This window comes from Pteropus alecto, unplaced genomic scaffold (genome assembly GCF_000325575.1).
Source record: "Pteropus alecto unplaced genomic scaffold, ASM32557v1 scaffold190, whole genome shotgun sequence".
NCBI classification, from domain to species: domain Eukaryota; kingdom Metazoa; phylum Chordata; class Mammalia; order Chiroptera; family Pteropodidae; genus Pteropus; species Pteropus alecto.
This window is the reverse complement of record NW_006430462.1, coordinates 5,115,288-5,141,540: the sequence shown is the minus strand read 5'-3', so window position 1 is coordinate 5,141,540 and position 26,253 is coordinate 5,115,288. Positions and strand designations below refer to the sequence as shown.

The 26,253-nt window shown below is 36.9% G+C and overlaps 1 protein-coding gene across 1 annotated transcript in view; it reads right to left on the bottom strand.

Moving 5' to 3' along the window:
• The window catches only part of SFI1 (SFI1 centrin binding protein), a 67,377-nt gene that overhangs the window by 32,153 nt on the left and 8,971 nt on the right, over positions 1-26,253 (bottom strand). The window contains 6 exon segments of the mRNA XM_025047744.1: positions 4,791-4,893; positions 6,540-6,657; positions 14,308-14,402; positions 15,354-15,464; positions 23,740-23,811; positions 25,052-25,225. Of these exon segments, the coding sequence (XP_024903512.1) occupies positions 4,791-4,893; positions 6,540-6,657; positions 14,308-14,402; positions 15,354-15,464; positions 23,740-23,811; positions 25,052-25,225 (673 nt within the window).

The following is a 26,253-nucleotide window of genomic DNA, read 5'->3' as shown; positions in this document are numbered from 1 at the left end:
ATTTGACATATGAAAGAACTGAGGTTCAGAAGTATGAAGTTATTCATCCAGAATCACTCCAGAAGCGTGTCTGAGGGGGTCCCAGCTCGGGGCTCTTTCCTCTGTGCTACGCTGCCTCTTTGAGGCAAGGTGCTACTTTTTGGTAAGACTAAATAATAATAATAATAATAATAATAATAAAAGGCAGCACATAATAAACCAGAGGGATCCTATTAAGAGGTAAGTGTGATCATATCACTCCTTTGCTTATTCCACCTCCCCTGGAATAAGAGCCAAAGCCTTATGGGCATAGCCTGCAAAGCCTTATAGTTTGCTTGGAAACCACCAGGGTGTCCAAGAATTCAACTCAATTTTGACACTACCTACCCAGAGACAACATCAGATATCAGATTCCACAGGCTAAGGGTTCCGTTCTGCAAGTCTGCCTTGTATCCCCCAACACACACGCTTTGATGCCAGCCTCCAGCCCAGCCTCTTACCTGTGCTTCTGACCCACTGGCCACTGACTGGAGATTCCAAGGACCCCCCTCTAACTCAGAATGCCAATTGCAAGGTCAGATTGTTACCTGTACTTCTGATGACTGCATATAAAGCAGAAGTTCCCACAACCACCTCCTTTAAGTTTATTTGCTAGAACAGCTCGCAGCACTCAGATCACTGGTTTATTATAAGAGGATGTAACTCAGGAACAGCCAGATGGAAGAGATACATAGGGCAAGTTATGTGAGAAAGGGGCATGGAGCTTCCATCCCCTCTCCATACATGCCACTCTCCCCACATCTCCACATATTCACCAACCTGGAAGATCTCTGAACTTCATCCTTTTGGGTTTTTATGGAAGCCTCATTAGTCATGATTAATTAAATCATTGGCCACTGGCAACTGATTCAACCTCCAGCCCCTCTTCCCTCCCTAGAGGTTGGGGGTGGTAAGTGAAAGTTCCAACACTCTAATCTCACAGTTGGTTCCACTGGCAACCAACCCTTATCCTTAGATGCTTCAAAAAGTCACCTCATTAACATATCAAAAGACCCCTTTTCCCACTCTCTACACTTAGAAAATTCTGGGAGTTCCAGGAGCTGTGTGTGAGATAGGAATTGTGGATGACCCCATATACTCAAGAAATATATATTGGGTCATTTGAATGACCCAGAATATATTTCTTATATATGGCAATATTACACCTTCTCATGCTCATCAATATCAGGAGATTTATCAAGTTCACGGATAAAATAACCATCATACACGTGACAATTTTCCTAGTAGGCCTTGTTGTGGAACTTGAGAAGTTGACCCTAAAATTAATAAGAAAGAGTAAAGAAGAATAGCTGAGACAATTTTAAAAAAGAACAGGAATAAAGAAGATCCCTTTCCATATATGAAGACTTAGAGCTGTCCAGTAAGATTAGGAGTGGTAATAAACAGCATTTACTGAGCACTTCCATATTCCAAGCATCACTCAAAGCATATTACAAGTATCATCACACTTATTCTTCAACAATCCTATTAGGTAGTTAGTAATATTATCTATTTACAGGTAAGAAATCCAAGGTACAGGGAGATTGAGTAACTCATACAAAGGCACAAAGCTAATAGTTAACAAAGGCAGAATTTCCACCTCGGCAGTCTGACTAGAGAACCTTTGCTTTTTCTTTCCTGCTTCATTAAATCATAACTGATACAGTGTGGTATTGGCTCAGAGTAAGACAAACAGACCAATAGAATGGTGAGCCCAGAACATACCCATGAATAAATGGGAACTTGCCCTATGCTGGAGGTGGATTAATAATAAGTACAAAAAAGATGAAGGATGGACCAATCAGTAAATAGTGCTGCAGCAATTAATTATCCATATGGAAAATGACAAACTACGACCCTGTTTCACACAATTTATAAGTTAAACCCAATATGTATTAAAGATCAAGCCATAAAAGAATAAATTAGGCTACACTGAAATAATATCTGTATGAAAAAAGGCACCACAATGCAAAAAACAAGCTATAAGACTGTAAGAAAGTGCCACAACATACGTAACAGTCAAAAGATTAGTAAGCAGAATCTACAACGTCCATAAATCAGTAAGAAAAAGCCAAATAACCGAAAAGGAAAAAGGAATGAGAGTTATAACAAGCTCAAAAGCAGAAACCCAAACAGCAAACATGCCTCTGAAAAGATGCCGGGCCAAAAAAGGAATCAGTGAAATATCAATTAAAGCAACAATGAATTTATCATTCTACACATATCAAATTGATGAAAATTACCAATCTGGCAATGCAAAATGCTGGTGAGGCTGAAAGAAATGGGAACTGAAACATTAACACGTAAATTGGTACGGCGCTAGAAGGCTATTGGGTGATACCTAGTAAGGATGAAGAGATGAATACCCAACGATGTAATAGTTTCACTTCTAGGAACCAGATGAGAGAAACTATAAGACTCTTGCACAAGAATACATGTTTAAGAATGCTCTGCAGCATTATGTGTAGCTGCAAAAAAGTAGAAGTAATCAACAGTTCATCAACAGTGATAAGTTGAGCCATATTACACATAGTTAATAGATCTATATGTATCAACGTGGATAAACTTCAAAAAAATACTGTTGCAAAAAAAAAGCAAGCTTCAAAGTAAATATACAGTATGACAACATTCATAAGTTTCCTAATTATGCAAAGTCATAACATTTATTCTTTATGAATCTGTATGCACACATTTTTACAAGTAAAAAGAATACAAGAGAACAACGATTTCAGTGTCACAGTAGTGGCTATGGTTGAGAAGGGAAGGTGGCAGAAGGGAGAAAGAACAGGGGTTGAGTAGTGTCCATTTACATTAAATTCTGGGGCAAGTATGGGAAATGCTAACACCTTTTAAATCTGGGTGGTAGGTACTTGGATTATCTGTTAGTACAGTACATTTTTATAAATGCTTCATATTTAATGCTTCTATGTTTGAACTACATAAATTGAATTTTTAAAAACTTCACACATCTCATGATGTCTGTCCTATGTAGTTCAGAGACATGAGCTTTAAGAGAAAGGACTTAAGTATATAAGTCCTTGGTAAATCATATGGTGCTTATCAGGCACAAGGCATTATTACTTATAATCTGCACAATAAAATCTGTGTCTTAGAATCTCACATAGCTTTTGGCCCATATCAATATTATCTTCATTACTCACATTTTTCACAGGATTTGATTCTGAATGACTTAGCTGTTTTATAAGTTAAATCCAACCTCAAACCATAAAAATCCACTATGACTAAACATATTTAATCAAATTTGTTGTTGCAAGTTCTAAAGACAATTGTAAAAAATGAATTCTAAAAGTGTTCTGAGATATAGCAGCCATCAGTAGAATGAGTTTATAGGCTCCCAAACTGGCTATTTGAAAGGAAAGAAAACTTACAAAGTTGTAGTCCATCAGTGACAGAAAATCAGTCTCATTATGTTCCTATGTTTATAGCATTTTCACATTTGTCAGTTCCATCTCCCTCCTGAGATTACAAGTCTATTAAGGGCAACGCAGCATGATGGTTAAAAGAATGACTCTGCAGTATTCTGGATGCTTGGGTTTAAATTCTGGCTCCAATGTTTGCTAGGTGTACACCCTTATTTAAGTTATTTAAACTTCCTAGTTTCCTCAATAATGAAATTTTTAATAAAGAATTATGAAAATTAAATGAGACAATGCATGTAAGCACTTAGTCAGCAGCTAGCACAAGACCACAACAAATGCTATTGCTGTTGCTGTGGCTGTTACTGTTATTACAAATGGAAAGACCTCTGATTCCTTGCTATTGCCTCAAAAGTTCTTACGAGTTCAGAAATCAACAAATTTTTTCTAAAAGGGCATATAATAAACATTTTAGGCTTTGCAGGCCACCCATTCTCTGTTGAAACTATTCAGCAACTCCACCACTGTAGCCTGAAAGCAGCCTTAGACAATACATGAATGAATAGGTATGACGGTGTCCCAATAAAATTTTATTTACAACAACAGGCAGCAGGCCAAATATGACCTGTGAGCCAATGTGCTTACCCCCTGGATCTGTATGACTGTATATGCTATTTGCTTGTGATCTCCATACACTACATATACTTGCATGGACAATACCAAATGTCAGAATAAAAAGATATTACTTTACTGGATCTCATTAACCAGTGTCATCATAAAAAAAAAAAGATATTACTCCTACATATAGTAACAGGAACTTCTTTTTTTCTTCTTCCCTGTTCTATTCTCTTTGACTTAGCAGTCCTATACGCACAAAAAAGTGACAAAAATTCAGAGAGTCTATCAAAAGCCATAAGAGCTTCACCACAGCACAGATGTTAGGCCTTTTTACTGACCAAAAGCTACTGGCTTTCTCAAAAGAAACCTCTAAGATAAGCAAGATTATATGAAAAAGAAGCCAGGTTTTCTTTCAGTCTTAGTTTCTTTTCTGTCCTCATTATTTTCTAATTTGCTGTAGGAAAACGATAATGAGTAAATAAAGAATATACTGTTTCTTTAAATATATTTATAACTAATTCATAAATCCCTCTCCAGCTCCACAATTAGCCGTTCTCTACAAACCACTGATCACATCTAGCAACCTCTGTCTGTTGAAGAGCCCAGAGTCCAGCCTTTCAGGTTGCTTTTGTCTCTCCTCCAAGGAGGGGCCAGCAGAGAAGCAGTAGCATGATGGCTGGCCTTCTGCTTGGGAGTCTGACCTCACTCTCTGTGGGTGTGGGGCTTGACTTGACAACATGGACAGAGGACATGAAAACTCAAGTCTGCTGGACTCACCTGCAGCTGGAGACTCAGGGTCCTGTGCTTCACAGCTGAGGCACAGAGAGCATGGCCCATACGGACCTGTCCTAGTTGCCGCCTCCACTCACTCCACCACACCCTGTCAAAGAGCAAATTGAAGTTGGAACCAGTCAGAAAAAAAGCTACTCAGAGAAAAGAAGGGTAGTGAGAGCTGGGCCTCAGACCATAAGCTCAAACCCCTCTCCCTCATAGTGCCATCTCTAGACTGACATCTTAGAACTACTGCTGAACAACACAATCAAGAAACAGTCCTAAAGCTGCCAATTAAAGGTTGGAAACTGATGGTTCCTAAGGCCAGATACAGCCTTAGGGACTGTATACACGCTGTTTGGCCTACATAGGTTTAAAAAATATATATGAATTATTGCCAAAATTTAAAAAATCAGGAGAGTTCACAGAACAATCTACAAAAAAAATGACTCTTAGATTTCCAGGCTTGATGGATCCCATCTTTTCCTACTGTCCTGGCCAGGTTTCATTTCAGTCTTGGTTTCTTATTTTCTTATTTGCTATAGGAAAACAATAATGAGAAAATGAGAGTCTCCAACATTTATTTTACAAAAACATTCACTTTGCTTGGTCACTCTAATCAAATTCTCTCTTTCCTCCTAACCTAGGCCATGCTAGCTGCATCACTCACTTCAAAATCGCAAGCTATTTTGCATTATTATCTTTTTAAGCACTTAGGGAATCATAAATTCCCTGAATGCAGCCCTAACACCCAATATAGTACCAGGAACATTTTGAGCCCGCAATATACATATATATTGAATAAATAAACTGAGGTAAAAATATCCCCTATAGACTCTAGTAGAACTGCATACTTCTTAAGCATTTTTAAATATTTGCTGATTAACTTTTAAATAACTTCAAAATATAAGTAACTTCTTTATGTCCACTGATATTCAGGATACTATACTAAATACTTTACAGATATTACCTTATATTTATTTCCCATGATAATCCTGAAAGATACTTCATGGTGTGCCTATTTCGCAGATGAAGAAAGTGACACTTAGAGAGGTAAAATGATGCAAAAATACATGCTGGAGCAGGGATCTGAGCTCGTCAGTGTAGCTGCAAAGCCTGTGTCCTTATTCAGACTATAGACAGGGCCTAGCTCTTTCAGGCCAGAAATGGACTTTAAATCGTGTCCTGCTATTCAGAACACTAGAAGACTACTAGAGACAATGTATAGTGGAATCAGTCCCATTATAAAGTAGCTCATTATTACACGTATCTGGCTTTTGAAGTGGACTAAATCATGTCCCTCCAATGTGCAGGAAATGCTGATGAGATGCAGTGCAGGGCAGCAGTTAAGAGCATGGGCTTTGGCATCAAAAAAATGGGCAGGTGAGCCCTAGTTTTGTTGATTACAATTTACGTGAGCCCAGACAAGTTACTCAACCTTTCTGAGACTCGTGTATCTTAATCTGTACAATACCAGTACTTATTTTATAGTTTATGGTTAGGATTAAATGAGACACTTTGCATTAAAAAAAATCACACAAACTTAACATAGGGTTTAGAACCTCAAATAGCGTTACTTATGATTATGTGAAAACCTTTTCTTATAGTTGAACAAGTTGTCAAAAAGTATTTATTAGGTATCAATAATGTTTGAAATTGTTTTAAAGTGGGTTTTCGTGCTGCTTTCCAGCAGCATAAAGCAAGGCTGAAGTAAAATGATAGCTGCTGATCTGTAGGGCAACTGAGCACACTCACCACAAAATACTCTGCTGCCTGAACTGCAGGGCGGCGGTCTGCATCTGAAGTTTGGTCCTTCGAAAAACCACGTAGATCAACCAGGACTTCCAGGCCTGTCGCATCTTTTGCTTTGCATCTAGATGCACCGAAGAGATTTTCAAAAGGAGTATAGGGAGATGGATTACTCTGGGTTACAATAAAAGCTCACAGGCTCTCTGTAATCATCCCTTCCTTGAATATCTAAATTTCTCCAGTCTTCAAATGCCCCCTGCTGGAAAAGCTGTGAAGCTCCACAAAATTAATAAGGAGGCAAGTGCGTATGAAAAATGGTTATATATGTGATGACATTTCCAAAATGTTTAAAGGAAAATCAATACACTGCACTGTTCAGAAATCCTTTATTTTACAAGCCTTTATTTTTTAGAGATAGACTATGCAATATTTACAGATGAAGTGATGAGAATAACAGGAAGCAAAGAAGTGAGACGTGTGAGTTGATAATTGCTGAAGTTGGGTGGGTGCATGTGAAGGTTCATTATTCCATCTTCCAATTTTGTAGCTTGAAACCATGTCATATGTCAGAAATAACTTTTTATCTTAAAAATCCAAGTATCTTTTCCTCCTACTCTGTAATATGGCTGTATTTATTATACTATAAACAACAATATAAGACAAGAGAATGCACATTCCTCAAGTAAATATGGAGCATTCACAAAATAGAACATTATCTGGCCCACAAAATAAAACCTTAACAAATTTAAAGAACTGAAATCATACTAAGTCTAGTTCTCTAATTAGAACGGAATTTACTAGAAAATCAATACGAGAAAGATACTGGAAAATCCCAAATATTAGAACTAAACGTATTTCTAAATAATCTTTGGGTCAAAAAGGAAGTTTTAAGGGAAATTAGAAAATATTTTTTACTAAATGAAAACAAAACTGCAAAATATTAAAATTTGTGGAATGCAGTTAAAGCAGTGCTTAAAGGAAACTGTATAGCAGCAAATGCATGTGTTAGAAAAAAGGAAAGATCTCAAATCAACAATATCAGCTTGCATCTCAAGAAACTAGAAAAAGAAGAGCAAACTAAAACCAGACTTTGCAGAAGTTATATAATGATATAGGAGCAGAACTCAAGGAACTTGAAACCAGAAAAACAATAGAAAATATAAATGAATATAAAACTTGATTATTTGAAAGACTGATAAAATTAATAAAGCTCTCACCAGACTGACCAAGAAGAAAAGCCTGATCACACAAATTGCCAATATCAGGAATGAAAGAGGGGCTATTGCTAGAGATCCTGCAGATACTGAAATTATAATGATGAAATACTTCAAATGACTCTATGCCCATAAATTCAACAACATATTTGAAATGGCTATTCACAATAGCCAAAAGGCCATGAATAGATGAACAGATAAAGAAAAGGTGGTATCTAGAGGACATACGAATAGCCAACAAATATATGAAAAGATGTGCAACTTCGCTAGCTATTAGGTAAGTGCAAATCAAAACCACAATGAGATACCATCTCACACCTGTTAGAATAGTTATAATCAACAGGACAAGTAATAACAAATGTTGGAGAGGATGTGGAGAAAAAGGAACCCTTATACACTGCTGGTGGGACTGCAAATTGGTACAGCCACTATGGAAAACAGACAGTATGGAGGTTCCTCAAAAAACTAAGAATTGATCTATCATATGATCCAACAATCCCTCTACTGCATATTTACCCCCAAAGACTTGAAAACTCATATCCAAAAAGATACTTGCACACCGATGTTCATAGCAGCATTATTCACAGTGGCCAGGACATGGAAGCAACCAAACTGTCCTATGATAGATGACTGGCTAAAGAAGCTGCGGTACATATATACAATGGAATAAGAAGAGATGAAATACTGCCATTTGCAACAACCTGGATGGACTTCGAGATAATCATGCTAAGCGAAATAAGCCAGACAGAAAAAGTTGAAAATCACATGATATCACTTATATGTGGGATATAAACCTAAAAGCAACAAATGAACAGGACAAGCAAACAGAGACTCATAGACATAGAATATAGACTAGTGGTTATCAGAGGACTATAGACTAGTGGTTACTAGTGGTGTGGGGATGAGGCGGGAGGTAGATAGGGTAAAGGGGGTCAAATATAGGGTTTAGGGGGAGGGTGAAGTGGGTAAAGTGGATCAAATATATGATAGCTGAAGGAAACTTGACTTTGGGTGGTAAACGCACAACAGAATATACAGATGTCAAAAGATAATGTACACCTGAAAATTATATAATTGTATTAACCAATGTTAACTCAATAAACTTAATTAAAAATTAAAAAGAAAAAAACTTGAATTCAAAGTTTAAAACTCTCCAACAAAGAAAATTCTAGTCCCTGATGATCTATTTCACTGGAGAATTTACCAAACATTCAAGGAAGAAGTAATACCAATTCTACAAATCTCTTTTAGAAAATATAAGAGCATGAAATACTTCCCAACTCTTTCTGTGAGGCCAGTATTACCTTGAACCAGAACCAAAGAAAACTATAGACCAACATCCCTCATAAACATAGATGCAAAAATCCTCAACAAAATATTAGCAAACTGAACCCAGCAATATGTAAAGTATAGCATTTGTTAGTAGTTTACTAAATATGTAAATTAATCTGAGGAATGTAGGCTCATTCAAAATCTGAGGAATGTAGGCTAATTCAAAATTCAAAAATCACTCTCTATAATTCACCATATTGACATACTTAAAAAAAGGCCATATAATCATTTCAATAAATATAGACAATTTGACAAAATTCAACATTTATTAATGATAAAAATGCTCAGAAAACTAGAAATAAAACTTCCTTAAGCTGATAAAAGACATCTATAAAAAACCTACAGCAAACATCATACTTAACAGTTAAAGACTGAATGAATGCTTTTCCCCTAAGATCTAGAATAAGACAAAGATGTCTACTTTCACCACTCCTATTCAATATCATACTGGAAGCCCTAGCAAATGCAAAAAAAAAATTTAGAAAGGAAGGAATAAAACTGTCTCTGTTCACGAATGATTGTCTGTGGAGAAAATCCCATGGAATCTATATAAAGTCTCCTAGAATAAATGAATTTTAGTAAGGCTGCAGGATATTTGAGATCTATATGTAAAACCAGAGAACTTTTAGTTGAAAACATAGGTGAAATCTTTGTGACTTTGGGTTAGGTAGAGTTCCTAGATATCAGAAACACACCCATAAAACAAAAAAGCGATAAACTGGACTTCATCAAAATTAAAAAGTTTTACTCTGCACAAAGGAAACTGTTAAGAGAATAAAAAGATAAGCCACCAACTAAGAGAAAATATTTGCAAATTATGCTTTTGACAAGACTTGGAATCAGAATACACTAAAAAAAAATTTCTCTCAAACTCAAAAAGAACACATGTGATCCAATTTATAAGGATAAAAATATCTTAAATAGACACTTCACCAAAGAAGATAAACAGCAAATAAGCACTGGAAAAGATACTCAACATTATTAATCATTAGGGAAATGCAAATTAAAACTTTGCAAAGAGATACCGCTACGTAACTAGTAGTTAAATTTTTATTTTAACTGGGGATACCAAGTGCTGGTGGAGACGCAGAGGAAGGGGAACACTCAAATTACTGATGGGAATGCAAAATGATACAATTGCTCTGGAAAACAGCTTAGCAGTTTCTTATAAAATTAAATATACACCTATTATATTAACTAGCAATCCTAGGCCTAGATTATCTAGCCAAGAGAAGTACTCACATAAGAACCATATACGAATGCTTACAGCAACATTACTCATAATTGTCTAAAATTAAAAAAAAAAACAGATGTCCTTCAACTGGTGAGTGGATAAATAAACTTTGTTACATCCATACAATGGAGTACTTCTCAGCGATACAAAGGAATGAACTACTAACAAATGCAACAACTTGGATGAATCTCATGTGCATTATGCTAAGTGAAAGAAGGCAGAGTCAAAAGGCTACATACTGGATGATTCCTTTTATATGATATTCTAGAAAAAGAAAATATACAGTGATAAAGAACTGATTGGTGATTGCCATAAGTCAACTGTGGAGGGAGGGTGCTAGAAGGTTAGCACAAGGAAATTTATCAGGAGCCATGGACTGTCCTGTCTCTTGACTATGCTGGTGATTACACGAGTATGCATTCCTTAAAACTCACAGAACTGTAAACCAAAAAGAGTGACTCTTACTGTGTAAATTAAATAAACAATGAAACAATGTAGTTACTTACCAGCTACATATTGAAATAATGTATCTGGTATGATACCTAAGAGGCCTGAGTAAGAGGTTTTACACTTTGGGAACAGAGATAGGGAAAGGAAGAACCCACTGCGCTGGGGGAGATGAGGGAACTCTATATGGGAAGGTGACATTTAAAATGGGCCTGATGAAGGAACTGCAGGGGTAAAAGTGTGAAGATATGAAAGTACACATCCACTGTGGCAAGGGTTTAGGGTGTATGGGAAGGCAGGGCAAGACAAGGAGTGTTGACTTTATTCTGTAAACAAAGAGGAAACAAACACATTTTTACGGACAAGAGTGACATGACTTTTTCTGTCTTACCACTCTTGTAGCTATACATACACACTGAGAAGGGGGAAAAATAAATGCAAGGAGATGAGAGGTATTTATAACACTCTGGGGAAAAGAAAAGGATTAATCTCAGTAGCAAAGAAAAGAGGACGAGTGCAAGTGACTTCTCAGAGGGAGATCTTGTAAGAGTGGATAACTGAATGACATAAGGCATGAGGAATTCACAAGCCATTCCTGTCAGGCTTCTCCTTTAGCTAGGAAAAGTATGAGGAAGAGCAGGTCTAAAAGGGGGCGAGCTAACAAATTGTATTTGTGACTTGCTAAGGTTAAGGTGCCGGCATTCATGTGGAATTGCTATGAGGCAGCTGATAATTCAAGCTGCATTGTCATTTTTGAAAGTAGGTGTCTCTTTCACTTAGACTCCCCAAAGGTTTCTGGGCGTAACTCAGAGAAACCAGACAGGCCAGAGCTAAACTGGTCACAGGATCATTAAGGAGCAACCTGGGCAAAGCGAAGCAAAGTGAGCACTGAAATTTGACACATGGCAGCAAGACAGACAACAGTTCCAGGTGTCATGGGAGAAACAGCCAGTACGCTGCACAAGTAGGGAAGGAACAGCCAGCTCACACAATCATGCTTAAATGAGTTGCAGGTGCTAAAAGCATGCCACATGGAGAAAACCGTAGGGATGTGATCATGCAGGAGTCCTCATTCTGAGATCACAAATTCTGGAAAAACATGAGAAGGACTCAAACAAATCTTAGAATTATTATCTCTGAGACATTGTGCTTGTCCTTCCAAAGAGCTTCTGCAAAAGTAAATGCGGACTTTCAGTAAACTAAGAAAAGAGGGGATTTTCCTCAACTTGATTTTAAAAATCTATAAAAAACCTGTATCATCCTTAATGGTAAGAAACTCGAAGCTTTCCGACTAAGATCAGGTACAAGGCAAAGATATTCCCTCTCACCATTCCTTTTACACATGGTACTAGAAGTTCTAGCTAATGTAATAAGATAAGGCAATAAAAGGTATACAGATTGGAAAAGGAAAAACAGATCTTTGTTTGCAGATGACATGATTATCTATGTGGAGATTCCAAAAGAATCAACAAAAACAAAAAAATGGAATAAGTAATCCATAGCAAGGTTTCAGGATGCAAGGTAAATATACAAAAGTCAATTCTTTCCTATGTAACAGCAATGAACAAACAGTATTTGGAATTTAAAAATGCAATACCAATTACATTAGCATCCCCCCAAAATGAAATACTTAGGTATAACTCTAACAAAATGTGTACAAGATCTGTATAAAGAAAACTGCAAAACTGTGATAAACAAAATCAAAGAACTAAATAAAGATGGTCCATATTCATGGAAAGACCCAGTATTGTCATGGTGTTAGTTTTTCCCAACTTGATCTATAGATATGATGCAATATCATTTAAAATCCCAGCAAGTTATTTTGTGGATATCAACAAACTGATGCAAAAGTTTATATGGAGTCAAAAGATCTAGAATAACCAACACAATGTTAAAAGAACAAAAGAGTTTGAAGACTGACACCACCCAATTTCAAGACTTACTACAAAGCTACAGTAATCAAAAGTGTGGTATCGGTAAAAGAATAAACAAATAGATCAATAGAACTAAGAATCCAGAAATAGATCTAAATAAATATCAGTTTATCTTAAAGCAGCAAAGGCAATACAATGCAGCAGTCTTTTTGATAAGTGGTTCAAGGAGAATTGAACATTTACATGCAAAAATATATATATAGGCACAGACCTTATACCCTTCATAAAAAATTAACTCAAAATGGCTCACAGACCTAAATGCAAATACAAAAATTTAATATTCCTAGACAATAACATAGGAGAAAATATAGATGACCTTGGGTATGGTGATGATTTTATAGATACAACACCAAAGGTACTATCTATCCATGAAAGAAAAAACTGATAAGCTGAACTTCACTAAAATTAAAAACTTCTGCTCTGCAAAAGCTCATGTCAAGAGAATGAGAAGATAAGCCACAGACTGGGAGAAAATATTTGCAAAAGGCATATCTGATAAAGGATTGTTATCCAAAATATACAAAGAACTCGTAAAACTCAACAAGAAAACAAACAACCCAGTCAAAAAATAGGCAAAAGACCTTAACAGACACCTCACCACAGAAGATATACGAGATGGCAAATAAGCATATGAAAAGATGCTCCACATCATATGTCATCAGGGAAATACAAATCAAAACAACAATAAGAAACCACTATACAGCTATAAGAATGCCCAAATCCAGAACACTGACAACACGAAATGCTGGCAAGGGTGTGGAGCAACAGAAACTCTCATTCATAGCTGGTGGGAATGCAAAATAGTACAGCAACTTCGGAAGACAGTTTGGCGGTTTCTTACAAAACTAAACACACACTCTTACAAAACAATCCTGCAATCGCACTCCTTAGTATTTACCCAAAGGAGCTGAAAATTATGTCCACACAAAAATGTGCACATGGATATTTATAGCAGCTTTATTCATAACTGCCCAGACTTGGAAGCAACCAATATGTCCTTCAATAGATGAATAAACTGTGATGCCTCCAGACAATGGAATATTATTCAGCGCTAAAAAGAAATGAGCTATCCAGCCACTAAAGATATGGAGGGACCTTAAGCTCATATTACAAAGTGAAAGAATCCAATCTGAAAAAGCTACATACCATATGACTCCAACTATATGACATTCTGGAAAATATAGAACTATAGAGATAGTAAAGAGATAAGTGGTTGCCAGGGGTTGGTGGGAGGGTGAACTGAATAGGTGAGGCATGGAAGAATTTTAGGTCAGTGAAAATACTCTGTATGATACCATAATGATGGATACATGTCATTATATATTTGTCCCACAGAATGAACAATACCAGGAATAAATCCTAATGTAAACTATGGACTTTGGGTGGTTACAATGTGTCAATGTAGGTTCATCAGTTGTAACAAATGTACCGCTCTGGTGGGGGATAGTGAAAATAGAGGAAGCTATGTGTAGGGGCAGAAGGTATATGGGCAATTGCTGTATCTTCACCTCAATTTTGCTGTGAACCTGAAACTGCTCCTAAAAAATAAAGTTTTTATAAAGAAAAAAAGTCAATGTGGACACTTTCTTTAGACAAGCACTTCCTCTTCTTACCATGATTCTCGGCTCTCATGTACTTGCTCCTCATCTCCTGCTGCTGATACACGTAGATCTTCCAAGTCTGGAACATCAGGTTATACAAATAATATCTGAGGAGCCAAAAAAAACCTAAATGGCATTTCTTTAAAACAATTCCTAATTTGATCAGTACTCAGGAGAAATTAACATGGACCCTTATGATACAAAAAAGCCATATCTACATCCTAAGCTAAAATTTCATTTCCTACAGTCATGGTGAAACCTATTGTCCTTGACAGAGCATTTTTTCCACACCTTATAGTGTTACTGAAGAAAAAAAAGGCTTGACTTCTTTGAGAATAACTTTACCTTCTGCATCCACAAAGCTGTGATGTTTGGAATGAGAGTCATATCCACACTACGTAAAACATTACTTCTTGAACTAAAACATGGTCAATGACACTTTTTCCTTTCTCTTTTCCTTCTCGACACATACACTAGATACATTAAGACCACCAGTCCCTCCATATTTTCACTACTCCATTTCCTAAGACTTGATTTCATACTCTACCAGCTTATTAGAATTATTCAACATGTCTATTTTATCTGAAATATACAAATCAGAACCCCTGCCCCAAAGAACCTAAATAAAGAAGTGATTATAATGAGAGTAAACACCATTTTAAACATACAATGTGTAAGATATATTGGGCACATATTTCTTCTACAATCAGTATAAATTAAAACAACTTATGTTAAAGAACGGAATATTCTCAGAATTAGAAGTTATACAGAAGTGAAAGTCAGGGAGAAAACCCTATTCAAATCATTAGCATAACTAACACATAATGGTTACTTGAATGAAAGGAGTGTGCGTGCTCACATGCACATGTACTTGAATTTAATTTAGCATTTAATGTAATAATTTAGTATTTTAGCATTTTGATCTTGCTTACTCTAAAAAGAATTTGAAGAAAAACAAAATGATTCAGAACTTTTCCCCTTTGACCAGAAGCATGCCAACAAGTAATTATTTGGTAACATGTATCAGTATACTTGAAGTAACATAAATAAAATCTGACCTGTAGTGACAGAAGGCTCGAACACAGAGTTTCCACTCTCGATGGAAAACCCACCACTCTTCTTTCCATTCTTCAAAGACCTTTCGTAGTATTTTTTGCTCATAGTAAAACCTAGGACAATGGAAAAACCAGAAAGAGATATATGATGATGTTGGAGCCAATATCTATTCCCAAATCACAGTTTCATATTGCTGTTGCTTTCTCATAAAAAAGTGTGGCTCATTACTTAATAATACCAAAATAGATTAAAAAGAGACATATTTTACTTCTTTCAGATCAAAATCGTAAAGCTACTTAAACAAGAAATGAAGTTTAAAACTTTTATACTACAGATCTTATCAAAAATGTTAAAGTAAAATAAAAAACTGACTTTTCAAATACCATAGTGAGTTGAGAATTTTATCATTCTGAATTTTTTTCACTCACAGATTAAATATTTCTGATTAGTAAAAAGTAGTAGCTCTTTTCTCATTTATATACACAGGTGAGTAAAAATTATAAAATAAGCCAATGCCTAATGGTACTCCTAGTAGGTAACAGGAATAGAGCATATTAGTTTAACTGAAATCTGGCCAGAGGAGTTATACAACAAATATAAAAAAAAAAATAAGAGAGAAAAAGGTAATAAGGAAGAAAACAGAAGAGGCACAACATTGTGTTGATGCTAACAAGGCACTGTCAAGATGATTCATAACTCAAGAATGCTGGTCTTGTCTGTTGTTTTGAATTTCTTTTCATGGTTCTGCAGGTTATTAACATGTACCCCCCTCCTCACCCACTAACAGCTTCAAAAATCTGGCCTGCGAAGATCTACCTAGGGAAATTCACCTCACAATTAGTAATAATAAAAAAAGGAAACATTACAAATGCCATCAAAGAAGACAAGTTAAATTCAAGCATTGCCATGCAATCATTTTTTTTTTTTTTTTTACAAATGAAATAGAGCTAAGGATACTGAAATGGAGAGATGCCCTAAAGTTATTAGGTAAAAAAATTAAGTTATCTCACAGTATATGATATCATTTCTAAAAAATATTTTGTTGTATTTCTAGTATCTCTATGTTGGAATTTTTAATACATACTTTATACATGTTATTTACAAAAATTCATGTCCACACATACATATTTTTACATATAAACACACGTGTGTACATATCTAAATGATTATATTATGTGTGAAAAGCCTGGAAAGATCTCCGGACTACCAAACTATTACCACTACTTCTCTCTCAGTTTGGGATTATAAGAAACTAGTGTTTCCTATATTACACATTTCTGTTGTTTGAAAAATTTTTTAACAACAACTTTTTTCATAATTTTTAAAAATTTTAATGGGAAAGAACTACTTCCATTTGCACATGTACTTCCTTCTGCCATCTACTATTTATCCATCTACCTCCTTCCTTTCCCAAAATCCCACTAAAGTCACAGCAAATACATTTCCAAAAGTGTAAACCCACAAAGACAAAGAATAAGAGCAAAAATGATAAGAGATGTCAACAGATTTAGAGGATGGAAAGTGCGCAGACAAGTAGCAACTGAATCAACAGCTCAGAGAAAGCAGAGAAATAAGTGCCTTGTGGTAGAGAAATCAAGAAGTAACCAGCTGGTGGCACAAATTCCAGAAAGGTGGGGGAACCAGAGACATTGGGAAGGAGGAAGTCCTGGGTGGAGATGAAACACAGGATTATTTGCAAGCCTGTGTGTAAGAAGCAGTTTACCCCTGGATCCCATTATTCACCCAAACAGAAATTCAGGTTTATCTCCAGACAGGATGAACCAGAGGAGCAATGGACTCTAGAATCCCAGGCAAAGCTCTGGAGAGGAATTTAAAACAAGAGTCTATTACAGAACAGTGAGACCCACATTCTCTCTCCTCTGCTTGCAGTCAAGCTTAAACCACTGACACCCACCTCCACCCTACCCCAGATAAAGTTCGGAAGTTCCTCTCCTCTGGGGAAAACTGATTAACCAAAGGGAAAAGGCTTTCAGATACTGACAGAAGGAAGTCCTCCAGTGAAAGCATCTGCTCTGTGCTTCAAAAGCCTAAAGTTAAGCCCTGGATATACAAGTCTCTATGCATACATATAAAAGCTTCTAAAATTAGTGTTTTAATGCCTAACTCAAATATGAACGGACAATAAAAGGATCTCTTGACATTTGAGAAAAGGTTTCGACATGAGACAGTGACCAAAAGCACACACAAAAAGGCAGCTTAAAAGAAACAGATAAAATGAGCAGAAAATCTTGAAAACAAATTACTACATTATTCTTAAACAATTATGAGCCTCCAGGATGCTATTAAAAAAAGAAAATGCAGAGAACGAAAAAAAGCTCTTGAATATTAAAAATGACAGCATAAATGAAAAAAGGTCCATAGACGGGCAAAACAAAAGCTGATTGGCCCTGCAGGCCACAGTAAGGACTGTGGCTTTTACCCTTAGCAGGATGGGAAGCCACCTGAGATCTGAGCAGAAGAGTGATATGACTTAACTCAGATTACCTGCTGAGAAGAGACTAGGGGCAAGGCCAGAAGCAGGAGACCAGTGAGGAGGTTCATGGAGTCATTCAGGGGAGAGATAACGATGGCTGGGACCAGGAAGGTAGCACCTGGAGGTGCTAAAAAGGTTGGAGTCTGAATATATTTTGAAGATTGAATCAACATAATTTTGGCATTTAGTATTTTAAAAGAAGTCAAGGATGACTCCCAGGTTTCTGATCTGAGTCCCGGGAAGGCTGGGAGTTTCCGTTAACTGAGGGGAAGACTCAGCAGGGAGGTTTGTAGGGAAGATCTAGATTTCAGTTTTGAACATACTAAGCTATAACATCTATTAGGCACACAGTGGAACTGTCATGTATGTAGTAGTCCAGAGTTCAAGGGAGAGGTCTGAGCTGGGTATATATATTTGAGCATCATCATCAGATTTAATGAGATTGCCACCGCTGTGAGACACAGAAGCAGTACAAAGACTTGGTGTAGGGTATTTAGATGAGGTAGAACCAACAAAAGAGTCAGAAGAAGCAGTCAGAGAAGTGGAAGGAAAACCATGAGAGAATGGTAACCTGGAAGTGGCAAGAAAGGGCTTCTTGAAGAAGAATGGACTGTCCAATGCTTCTTGGTAGGTCAAATAAGAGGAAGTTTAGGAATTAACCATCAATTTTAGCAAATTTAGTGACCTTAACAAAAATAGTTTTGGTGGAGTGGTAGAATCTAAAGCCTTTTGGGATGGATTTATAAAGACTCCAAGAAGAGGTTTTGAAGACACTGAGTATGGCCAGGAGATGTGATGTAAAGGGGAGCAAAGAGATAGAGTGCTAGCTGCAGGACCAAGTAGGGTCAAAGAGAATTTTTTTTTCATGATGGGAAAAATAACTGCATTATACGCTAGTACGGATGATCCAGTAAAGAGAGAAAAACTGATGATGCAAAAAGAGAAAAAAACTGCTAGGGTGATGGCCTTGAGTAGGCAAGAGGGGAATATAATACAAAAGTCAACGGTTTTGCCACAAATGAGAGCATGGACAGTTCATCTGCCTAACAGTTTTTTTAGGCTTTATGGTTAATAGATGCTGGCTCTGGGAAGATATAGTGGAGGGAGCTTGTAGAGGTCTCTTCTGCTGCTTCTATTTTCTCAAGAAAACAGAAAGCAAGGCCATTAGCTAAGTATGAGGAAGAAATATGAATTAATGCCATAAATGAACATGACTGTTTTATCTACTTCTCAAATTAGCCAAAAGCTTTTGTTCAGTTCTTCTCTTCAGAAAAATAGGTGACTACCTCATATTTAAGACTGCCTTATATACAGAGACGGACACATACTGTATTATTTTTGCCCTATTAATTAATTCAGTGGTCATTTTGGTTTGTTTGTTTGTTTATTTGGCGGGGCAACCCTTGGTTGACCTCACATATTGCAACAACCTTGTCAATTTACAATCTCTTATTTTTTTATTTTACTTTTTACGCCTATAGCACCTGGTCTTTCTAGGTGGTCTCCCATCCAAGTACTAACCAGGCCCGACCCTTCCTAGCTTCTGAGATCAGACGGGATTGGGCTGGTTTAGTTTGTTAATGACAAAGCAACTCCAGTGTATAAAAGTTATAACATTCTCCAAAAACATAAGGTAATATTCTACAGTTTCTGGTATGATACCATTCCCCTCTAAAATTCCTAAAAATGAGAAATAATTCGATATGGAAAAAGACTTAAAAAAAAAAAAAAGCAAAGATCAGTATGTCAACCCTCCCCAAAGTAACAAACAACCCACCTGATTTAAGAAAAGATTGCAAGTTGAAAACAACCACACCACTGCAAATTTCTAAGTCAATGAAAACACAGTATCAGAATTCTGGAGGATGCTAATAAAACAAATATTCTCCCTCTTATATTTTGCAATTTGAGAAATGGAGTCCCAAAGCCATAACTTATATCCAGATCACACAATTAGCTAGGGTCTGGGTTAGAATCAACACTCAGGTCTCCTAAACTCCAGTCCAATATTCTTTCCCCTATATCTTGCCACTACTCAAGAGCAAAGAAAGTAAAAAGAGAAAGTAAAGCAGTATAGCAGACATCGGTCACTAGCTAACCCAACACCCACTGCCAAGCCTCTGCTTCCTCACAGGAATCCATTTATAGGCTAGAAAGGTTTCTTTCCCAGCTTCCTCTGTATTTAAAGGTGGCCAGTGAATAGTTCTGGCCAATGAGACAGAAGCAGAATGCAGTTGGGGGTTTCTAGAAAAGTTTTGCTTTCCTGATAAAGAGACAGATGGAGTTGACACCACCCTTCCGCTCCTTCCTATGTAAAGCTAGAACAGTCATCTTGCAACTACACAGTGTCATCTCTGAAGACAAAGGGCCAACATGCTAAGGATGCTGAACTAGTAAGGTACTAGAAGATTGAGTCTTTGATGGCATCACTGAACAACTGAACCAGCACCAATCTCTAGACTGCTTCTGGGAAAAAGCAAACCCCAATTTGTTTAAGCCACTGACAGACTTTCCTTTCATAGTTATTTCTAACATAACCAGCATTTCTCAACTACTTGGAATATAAATAGATATTATTTGAAAAGAGGTTTCCAGTTAAGAATGGGTCAAATATAAGTTAATTAAATTAAACAGGGTAAGAATTTGTGGAAGATAGTGGAGTCAGCAACATAGTTTTTCAATCTCTGAATCCCCATAAAACACAAAGAACAGCCATACAGCCAAACTAAAAACTCATATATCAATTACGAAACTAGGTGACAAGATATCCCCATAAATCTAAAATGCAAGCAGGTGAGGACAAACCACCCACAGTCAGAAGATCTGCATGATTTTAACATTTCTACATAAGGAGCAATGAGGTGGCATCTGAGGAATTTGAGAACTGGAGAACCCCAAAACAACTAATAAATAGTCACTAGAAAGTGCAGAGGACCAACTGGAGATCCGTGCTGAAGCTGAGAGCTTTGTCCTCTCCAGTACTGGGCTCACATAAGAACTGAAACAGCCAGAGCAGTCCAGCACCAGAGCCTCAAAACTGACCTGGCAAGCTCCCTTCTAGGACAGGACTTCATACCGAGGAGAAACTTCTGAGAATAAAACAGAAATTGAGCAGAAAAGACATCTAAAATGAATCCTGTATGTCAACTCTAATTGAAAAATGAAAAATGAAAAACAACTGAGCAGGAGAGGGGCAATAGAGATTAAAAAAAAAAAAAAGGATCAGACCAAGAGTGGTAGGGGAACAGAACCAGCATATTCTACAGAGCAAGCAATTGTATTTGTGAACACTACAAAAATGATATATATATATATATATGACAAAGCTCTGTGAAATTAGGAAAGCTTAAATGAAACTTGTCTCGCTCTAAAAGTTCAGAAAAATTAATTTTATATAAAACTGAGCAATCCTATACAAAGTTATTGTATGAGGGAAAAAAAAGGGAGAATAACATGCCTAGGGACAAAGAAAGTATGCCAGAAAGATGTGCCTGCAAAACAGAAAAACAAAACAAACTCTGTAACCTACTATCTAAAAATAAGCTAAAAGACCTTAAGAAAATAAATCCACACCTAGGCATATCATATTAAAACTTCAAAAAATATGACAAATGATGAATCCTTAAAAGTGACAATTAGACCAACAGCTTATAATGAAATATCTTCAAAGTACTGGGGGGAAAAATGGTAACCTACACTTCTATATGCAGTGAAATATCATTCAAAAATGAAAATGAAATAAAAACATTTTAGAGAGAATCTGAGAAAATTCATCACAAGCAGATCTACTCTAAAGGAAATGTTCAGGGATGTTCTAATAATAGAAGAAAAATAATCACAGGTGGAAATCTGAAAATGCAGAAAGAAAAAAAGAGCAACACGAAGGGTAAATATATGAATAATTTAAGTAAATACTGGCTTTATAAAATGAAAATAATGTTTTATAAATTTTAAAATATTAAAATACATTACAATAAGGGCATATAAGTAGGGAGGGAGATAGGCAAAGTTAGTGTTCTAAGGACCCTGCCACATTTGGGAAGAGGGCAGAAGGACCAATTAACATTAGATTCCAAAAAAGATATACAGCAGTACCCCCTCATCCACAAGAGATACTTTTTAAAACCTCCAGTGGATGCCTAAATCACATAGTCCTGAGCCCTATGTATGTTTTTTTCTTATACATACATACCTACGATAAAGTTTAATTTATAAGTTAGGCAGAGTAAGATATTAACAACAATAATAGAACAATTATAACAATATACTGGTATAAAAATTATTTGAATGTGGTCTCTCTTCTTCCTTCTTCACGATATCATGAAGATGTTTTTCTCAATGTTTAACCTCAGCATACAATTTTTTTCTCTCCTTATTAAGTCAAGGACTTTTACCTTTTCACTTAAAGGAAGCACTTTACAGCTTCTCTTTGGCATATCTGAATTGCCAGCATCACTACTCTCGCACTTTGGGGCCATTATTAAGTAAAATAAGGGTTACTTGAACACAAGCACCGTGATATCCCAAGTGATCTGATATCTGATATAGCTACTAAATGACTAACAGGGCAGGTAGCATAGATACTCTAGACAAAGGGATGATTCATGTCCTGGGCAGGACAGAGTGGGATGGTGCGAGATTTTATCACACTACTCAGAAAGTGCAATTTAAAACTTATAAATTGTTTATTTCTGGAATTTTCCATTTAATATTTTCATACCGCAATTGACCACTGGTAACTGACACTGCAAAAAGCTAAACTGCAGATTAAGGGACTACTATATATATTCTTTAGGGCAGTCAGTAAAAGAAGAATACAAGTATAACTTCTAAGTTAAGGGGAAAATTATATAAAATGCTCAACAGAATAAAAAACAAAACAAAAACAAGAGACTTCCAATAATGGCAAACTAGGTAATTCAGATCAATTCTTCCACTGAGGACAAGAAAAGCAGGACAAGAAAAAATTATTTGAAGGCACTGAAGAGCTACCAAAGCAGTAACGAAGGACAGGGCTAAGGTACAGGAGAAGAAGGGAAAGCAGAGGTGAACTATGCCTAACATCTGCAGCTAGAATGGGCTGTTGCCGCATTGGGAGCTTAAATGGTGAAGACACACAAAGAAGGTGGGAACAAGAAGGCCCCCTACAAGGTAGATAAGGAAAAGATTTCAGAAAACACACAAAGGTCAAATTTGCTTGAAAGACCTTGAATCAAGAAACCTTGGGAAATGTTCTAGACTAGGAAGGCCAGACTCAGAAAAATGAAACAGGAAAGGTTGTAGTAAGGGGAGAGGGAAGGTAGTAAGAACAAATGACATTTCAGTTTTTTAAATATGCTTACATTCTCAGTGGTTGCCAGTTCTCCCTCTGAAACATACCCTACACTGGGCCCCTTCTCTCCATCCCCACTACCTCCTGCCCAGTGTCCCTAAGCCCCATGGCTCCCCCTTGCAGTCTACTCTGGGCACTGCAACTAAAACTTAACCAAAACTGGAGGCAACAGTGGCGGCTTATACCAGGTGAAGCTATGGCAGAGGGACTTTATCTTGACTAAAATTTCATTTCTTTTACCAATGTCAACTTTCTCCCAAGTTCTGCCCTAGGATCAAGTCAATCTGACCATCTTGCCGCTAACCTGAAAGAGCTCATTTACTTCTTCTGGGCAAATACTTTTTTTCCCAGAGGGTCTTAATTGTCCTGGTTTACTTATGATTCCTTCATGCACTTATTCAAACTAATATATGTTAAATTACCATTATATTATACGCTGGAGGCAGGGAGAGGGGTTGGGGAGGAATGTTAAACATGTCATAATAAAGGTTATATAAAGGCTTAATAAAGAACAAAAACCCAGAACCAACTCAGAAGTTTAGTGTTCTGAGCTAATCACTACCTGGCTTTAGAGGGAAATACTCTTCCAAAAGTCTTTCGAATCCACAAATACAAGAACTTTCTGGCCACACATCTGAAAGAAGAAAGGATATACACATTTTAAAACTTCATTTGGCTTACGTCATCAGTTTTCTGGAAAGGAGAGGAAAACTTTAAGGTCCCAGGGGGAGAGATGCTAGTATAAGTCAAAAGGTGAATCATAGCTAATTTTGCATCACAGAGCATAAAATGTGACAGATATAAAAAGTTAAAATCAAGCAGATTAAAATATTTAAAATATTTTCAATATCAAGTATTTTGTCAAGGAAGGCTTCAGAGTTGAGGAAAAGAAAGTACATAGTAATGCTTTTGTTTGTACTATTCTTCCTGCCTAAAACACCTGGCAAATGCCCACTTACCCATCTAGAATCATCTTTAATACTTGCTCCTATGTGACGCCCTGCTGGACGTTCCCCAAACCAAACAGAGTAGCTTTGTACTCTCAACCACACTGTTCCAACCCTTAGTGTAACATCATGACACCAAATCACAGTCACTGGCTTGCAGGGTGCCTGCTGTTCCCTCTGCACTGTGAGCCCCCGAGAGCAGGAACCGTGTCTTACAGTATCCCCAGAACTTAGCATAGTCCTGGAACACACAAAAAAAGTTGCTTATCTTGGCCAGTTACTCTCTAGGTTTGGCTAGGAACACTCTTCTTCCTCTCATCCTTTCTAATTTTTACATTATCCTTCAGGATTCCACTTAAACTCCACTTCCCCCAGCAAGGCACAGCTGGCTACTCGGGCGTGGCCATCCTTGCCACATGGGCCTGTGGTACCACATCCTCTCCTTTTACTGTACTTACCATACTTTGTTGTTGTGGCTTGTTTAATAGTCTGTCAAGCCTACCTGATTTTAAGCTTTCATGAGGTCATGGACCAGGAATATCTTATTCACTTTGCTCAGCATCTAGCACAACGCCTGGCCTAGCAGGCACATGATAAATTTTACTGAATGCATAAATGGATGCCTTCAGACCTAATTAAAAGAAAATAATCATTTTTCTTGAACTATGTTTAGACTTTTTCTGGAAGACTCTTTATAGCTTATAATTGTGGGGTACAACTAGAGAATGCAAATGAAAAGAACACTCAGTGACAGATTTTATGTTTGCAGGGTCCTAACCATTCTTTTCTTCTGAACATTCCACCATGAGGAGCAGGCATCAAGGTATCCAACTAATTGAGAAAGGAGAATAAGAATCATCCCCTCCTTTTAACCAAAAAGGGAGAATGGAAAAGTCACTGCAGGTAGGTGACCACTTGTAAGCTCACCTGATGCGCAGTTCTCTTAACCGACCCCTTTGAGTCCAAGCATGTGAGGCATGGTACTGCACTGGATGACGGGCACGAGGTACCTCACTCCGGATCCCAGAGACGGCAGAAGACTTCTTGTTGGACAGCATCTTTGGAGAATAAAGTTTCTTAACGGCACCATCTCTAAAAGATCTTAAATTTGAGGAGTAAGGGGAAAAGGACAGAATCAAATTATCCCTGCATGTGATGCAAATACCTTTTAACATACAAGCTGAATTAGATAAGCTCATTAAGACAGACTGATAATAACTATGCTTCAAGGACAATAAGCAGCCCAATCTCTGATAGAAATACCTGCCAGCTTCGGGAGGTAGGTACTGCTGAAATGGCTCTAGGCAGAAATTATAGAGCAAGAGGGTACCTGGATTCATTAGTCCTAACATTTTAATGTGTCATTTTAAGGGTAATCAATAAATTAGAAAGATTCCTTTATATAAAAACAGTTAGGAATGATTTTTAGGTAATGAGACTTTTATATCAATATGAATCCACATACTTTTACTAAACAGTAAATTTTTTCCTTTTAATTCCATTTTAGAAGCATTATTAGGATGAATCATGATTTAAAAATATGTATAGCAGAGCTCTGCCTGCAGGAAATACCTAGAAACAATGACATCCCATTAGCAATGACCATACCTAGGACTTAAATCTTGTTTATTATAAAGTACCCTTCCCTACTAAACGAAACCAGAGCTCCTTGGAGATATGGCTAAATTTCAGGTCCGGAACAAGAAAAATACAAGAGAAGCCTGGAATATCTTTTTGGGTCAGAAAATAAAGAAGCATTCAAAGAATGATGAGAGTATGTCAAAAGGACACAGGAGCGAGGAGGAGAAATATATGGTGTAGATGATAGAGCCTCTGTTCATCCCTCTAGTGACCAAATCAAAGTTCTGATGGAAACAAGTGTGACAGCCTGCTGAAATGTGAAAAGGTTAAAGGATAATTAAAACCTGAAACTGGACAAAGGAAGTCTATACCTTAGGCCTAGTTTCTGGAACCCCTAACCGCATTCTGTTAATCATGAAACTTGTAACAATGAGCTCATACGCTAACTGCCAATTTTAGCCTGTGTAACCCCGCTTGCTTGCATGGCATGAAAAATAATCAATTGTATATAAGCTGAAAATTACTGTTTGGCCATCGCCCGTAAGAAT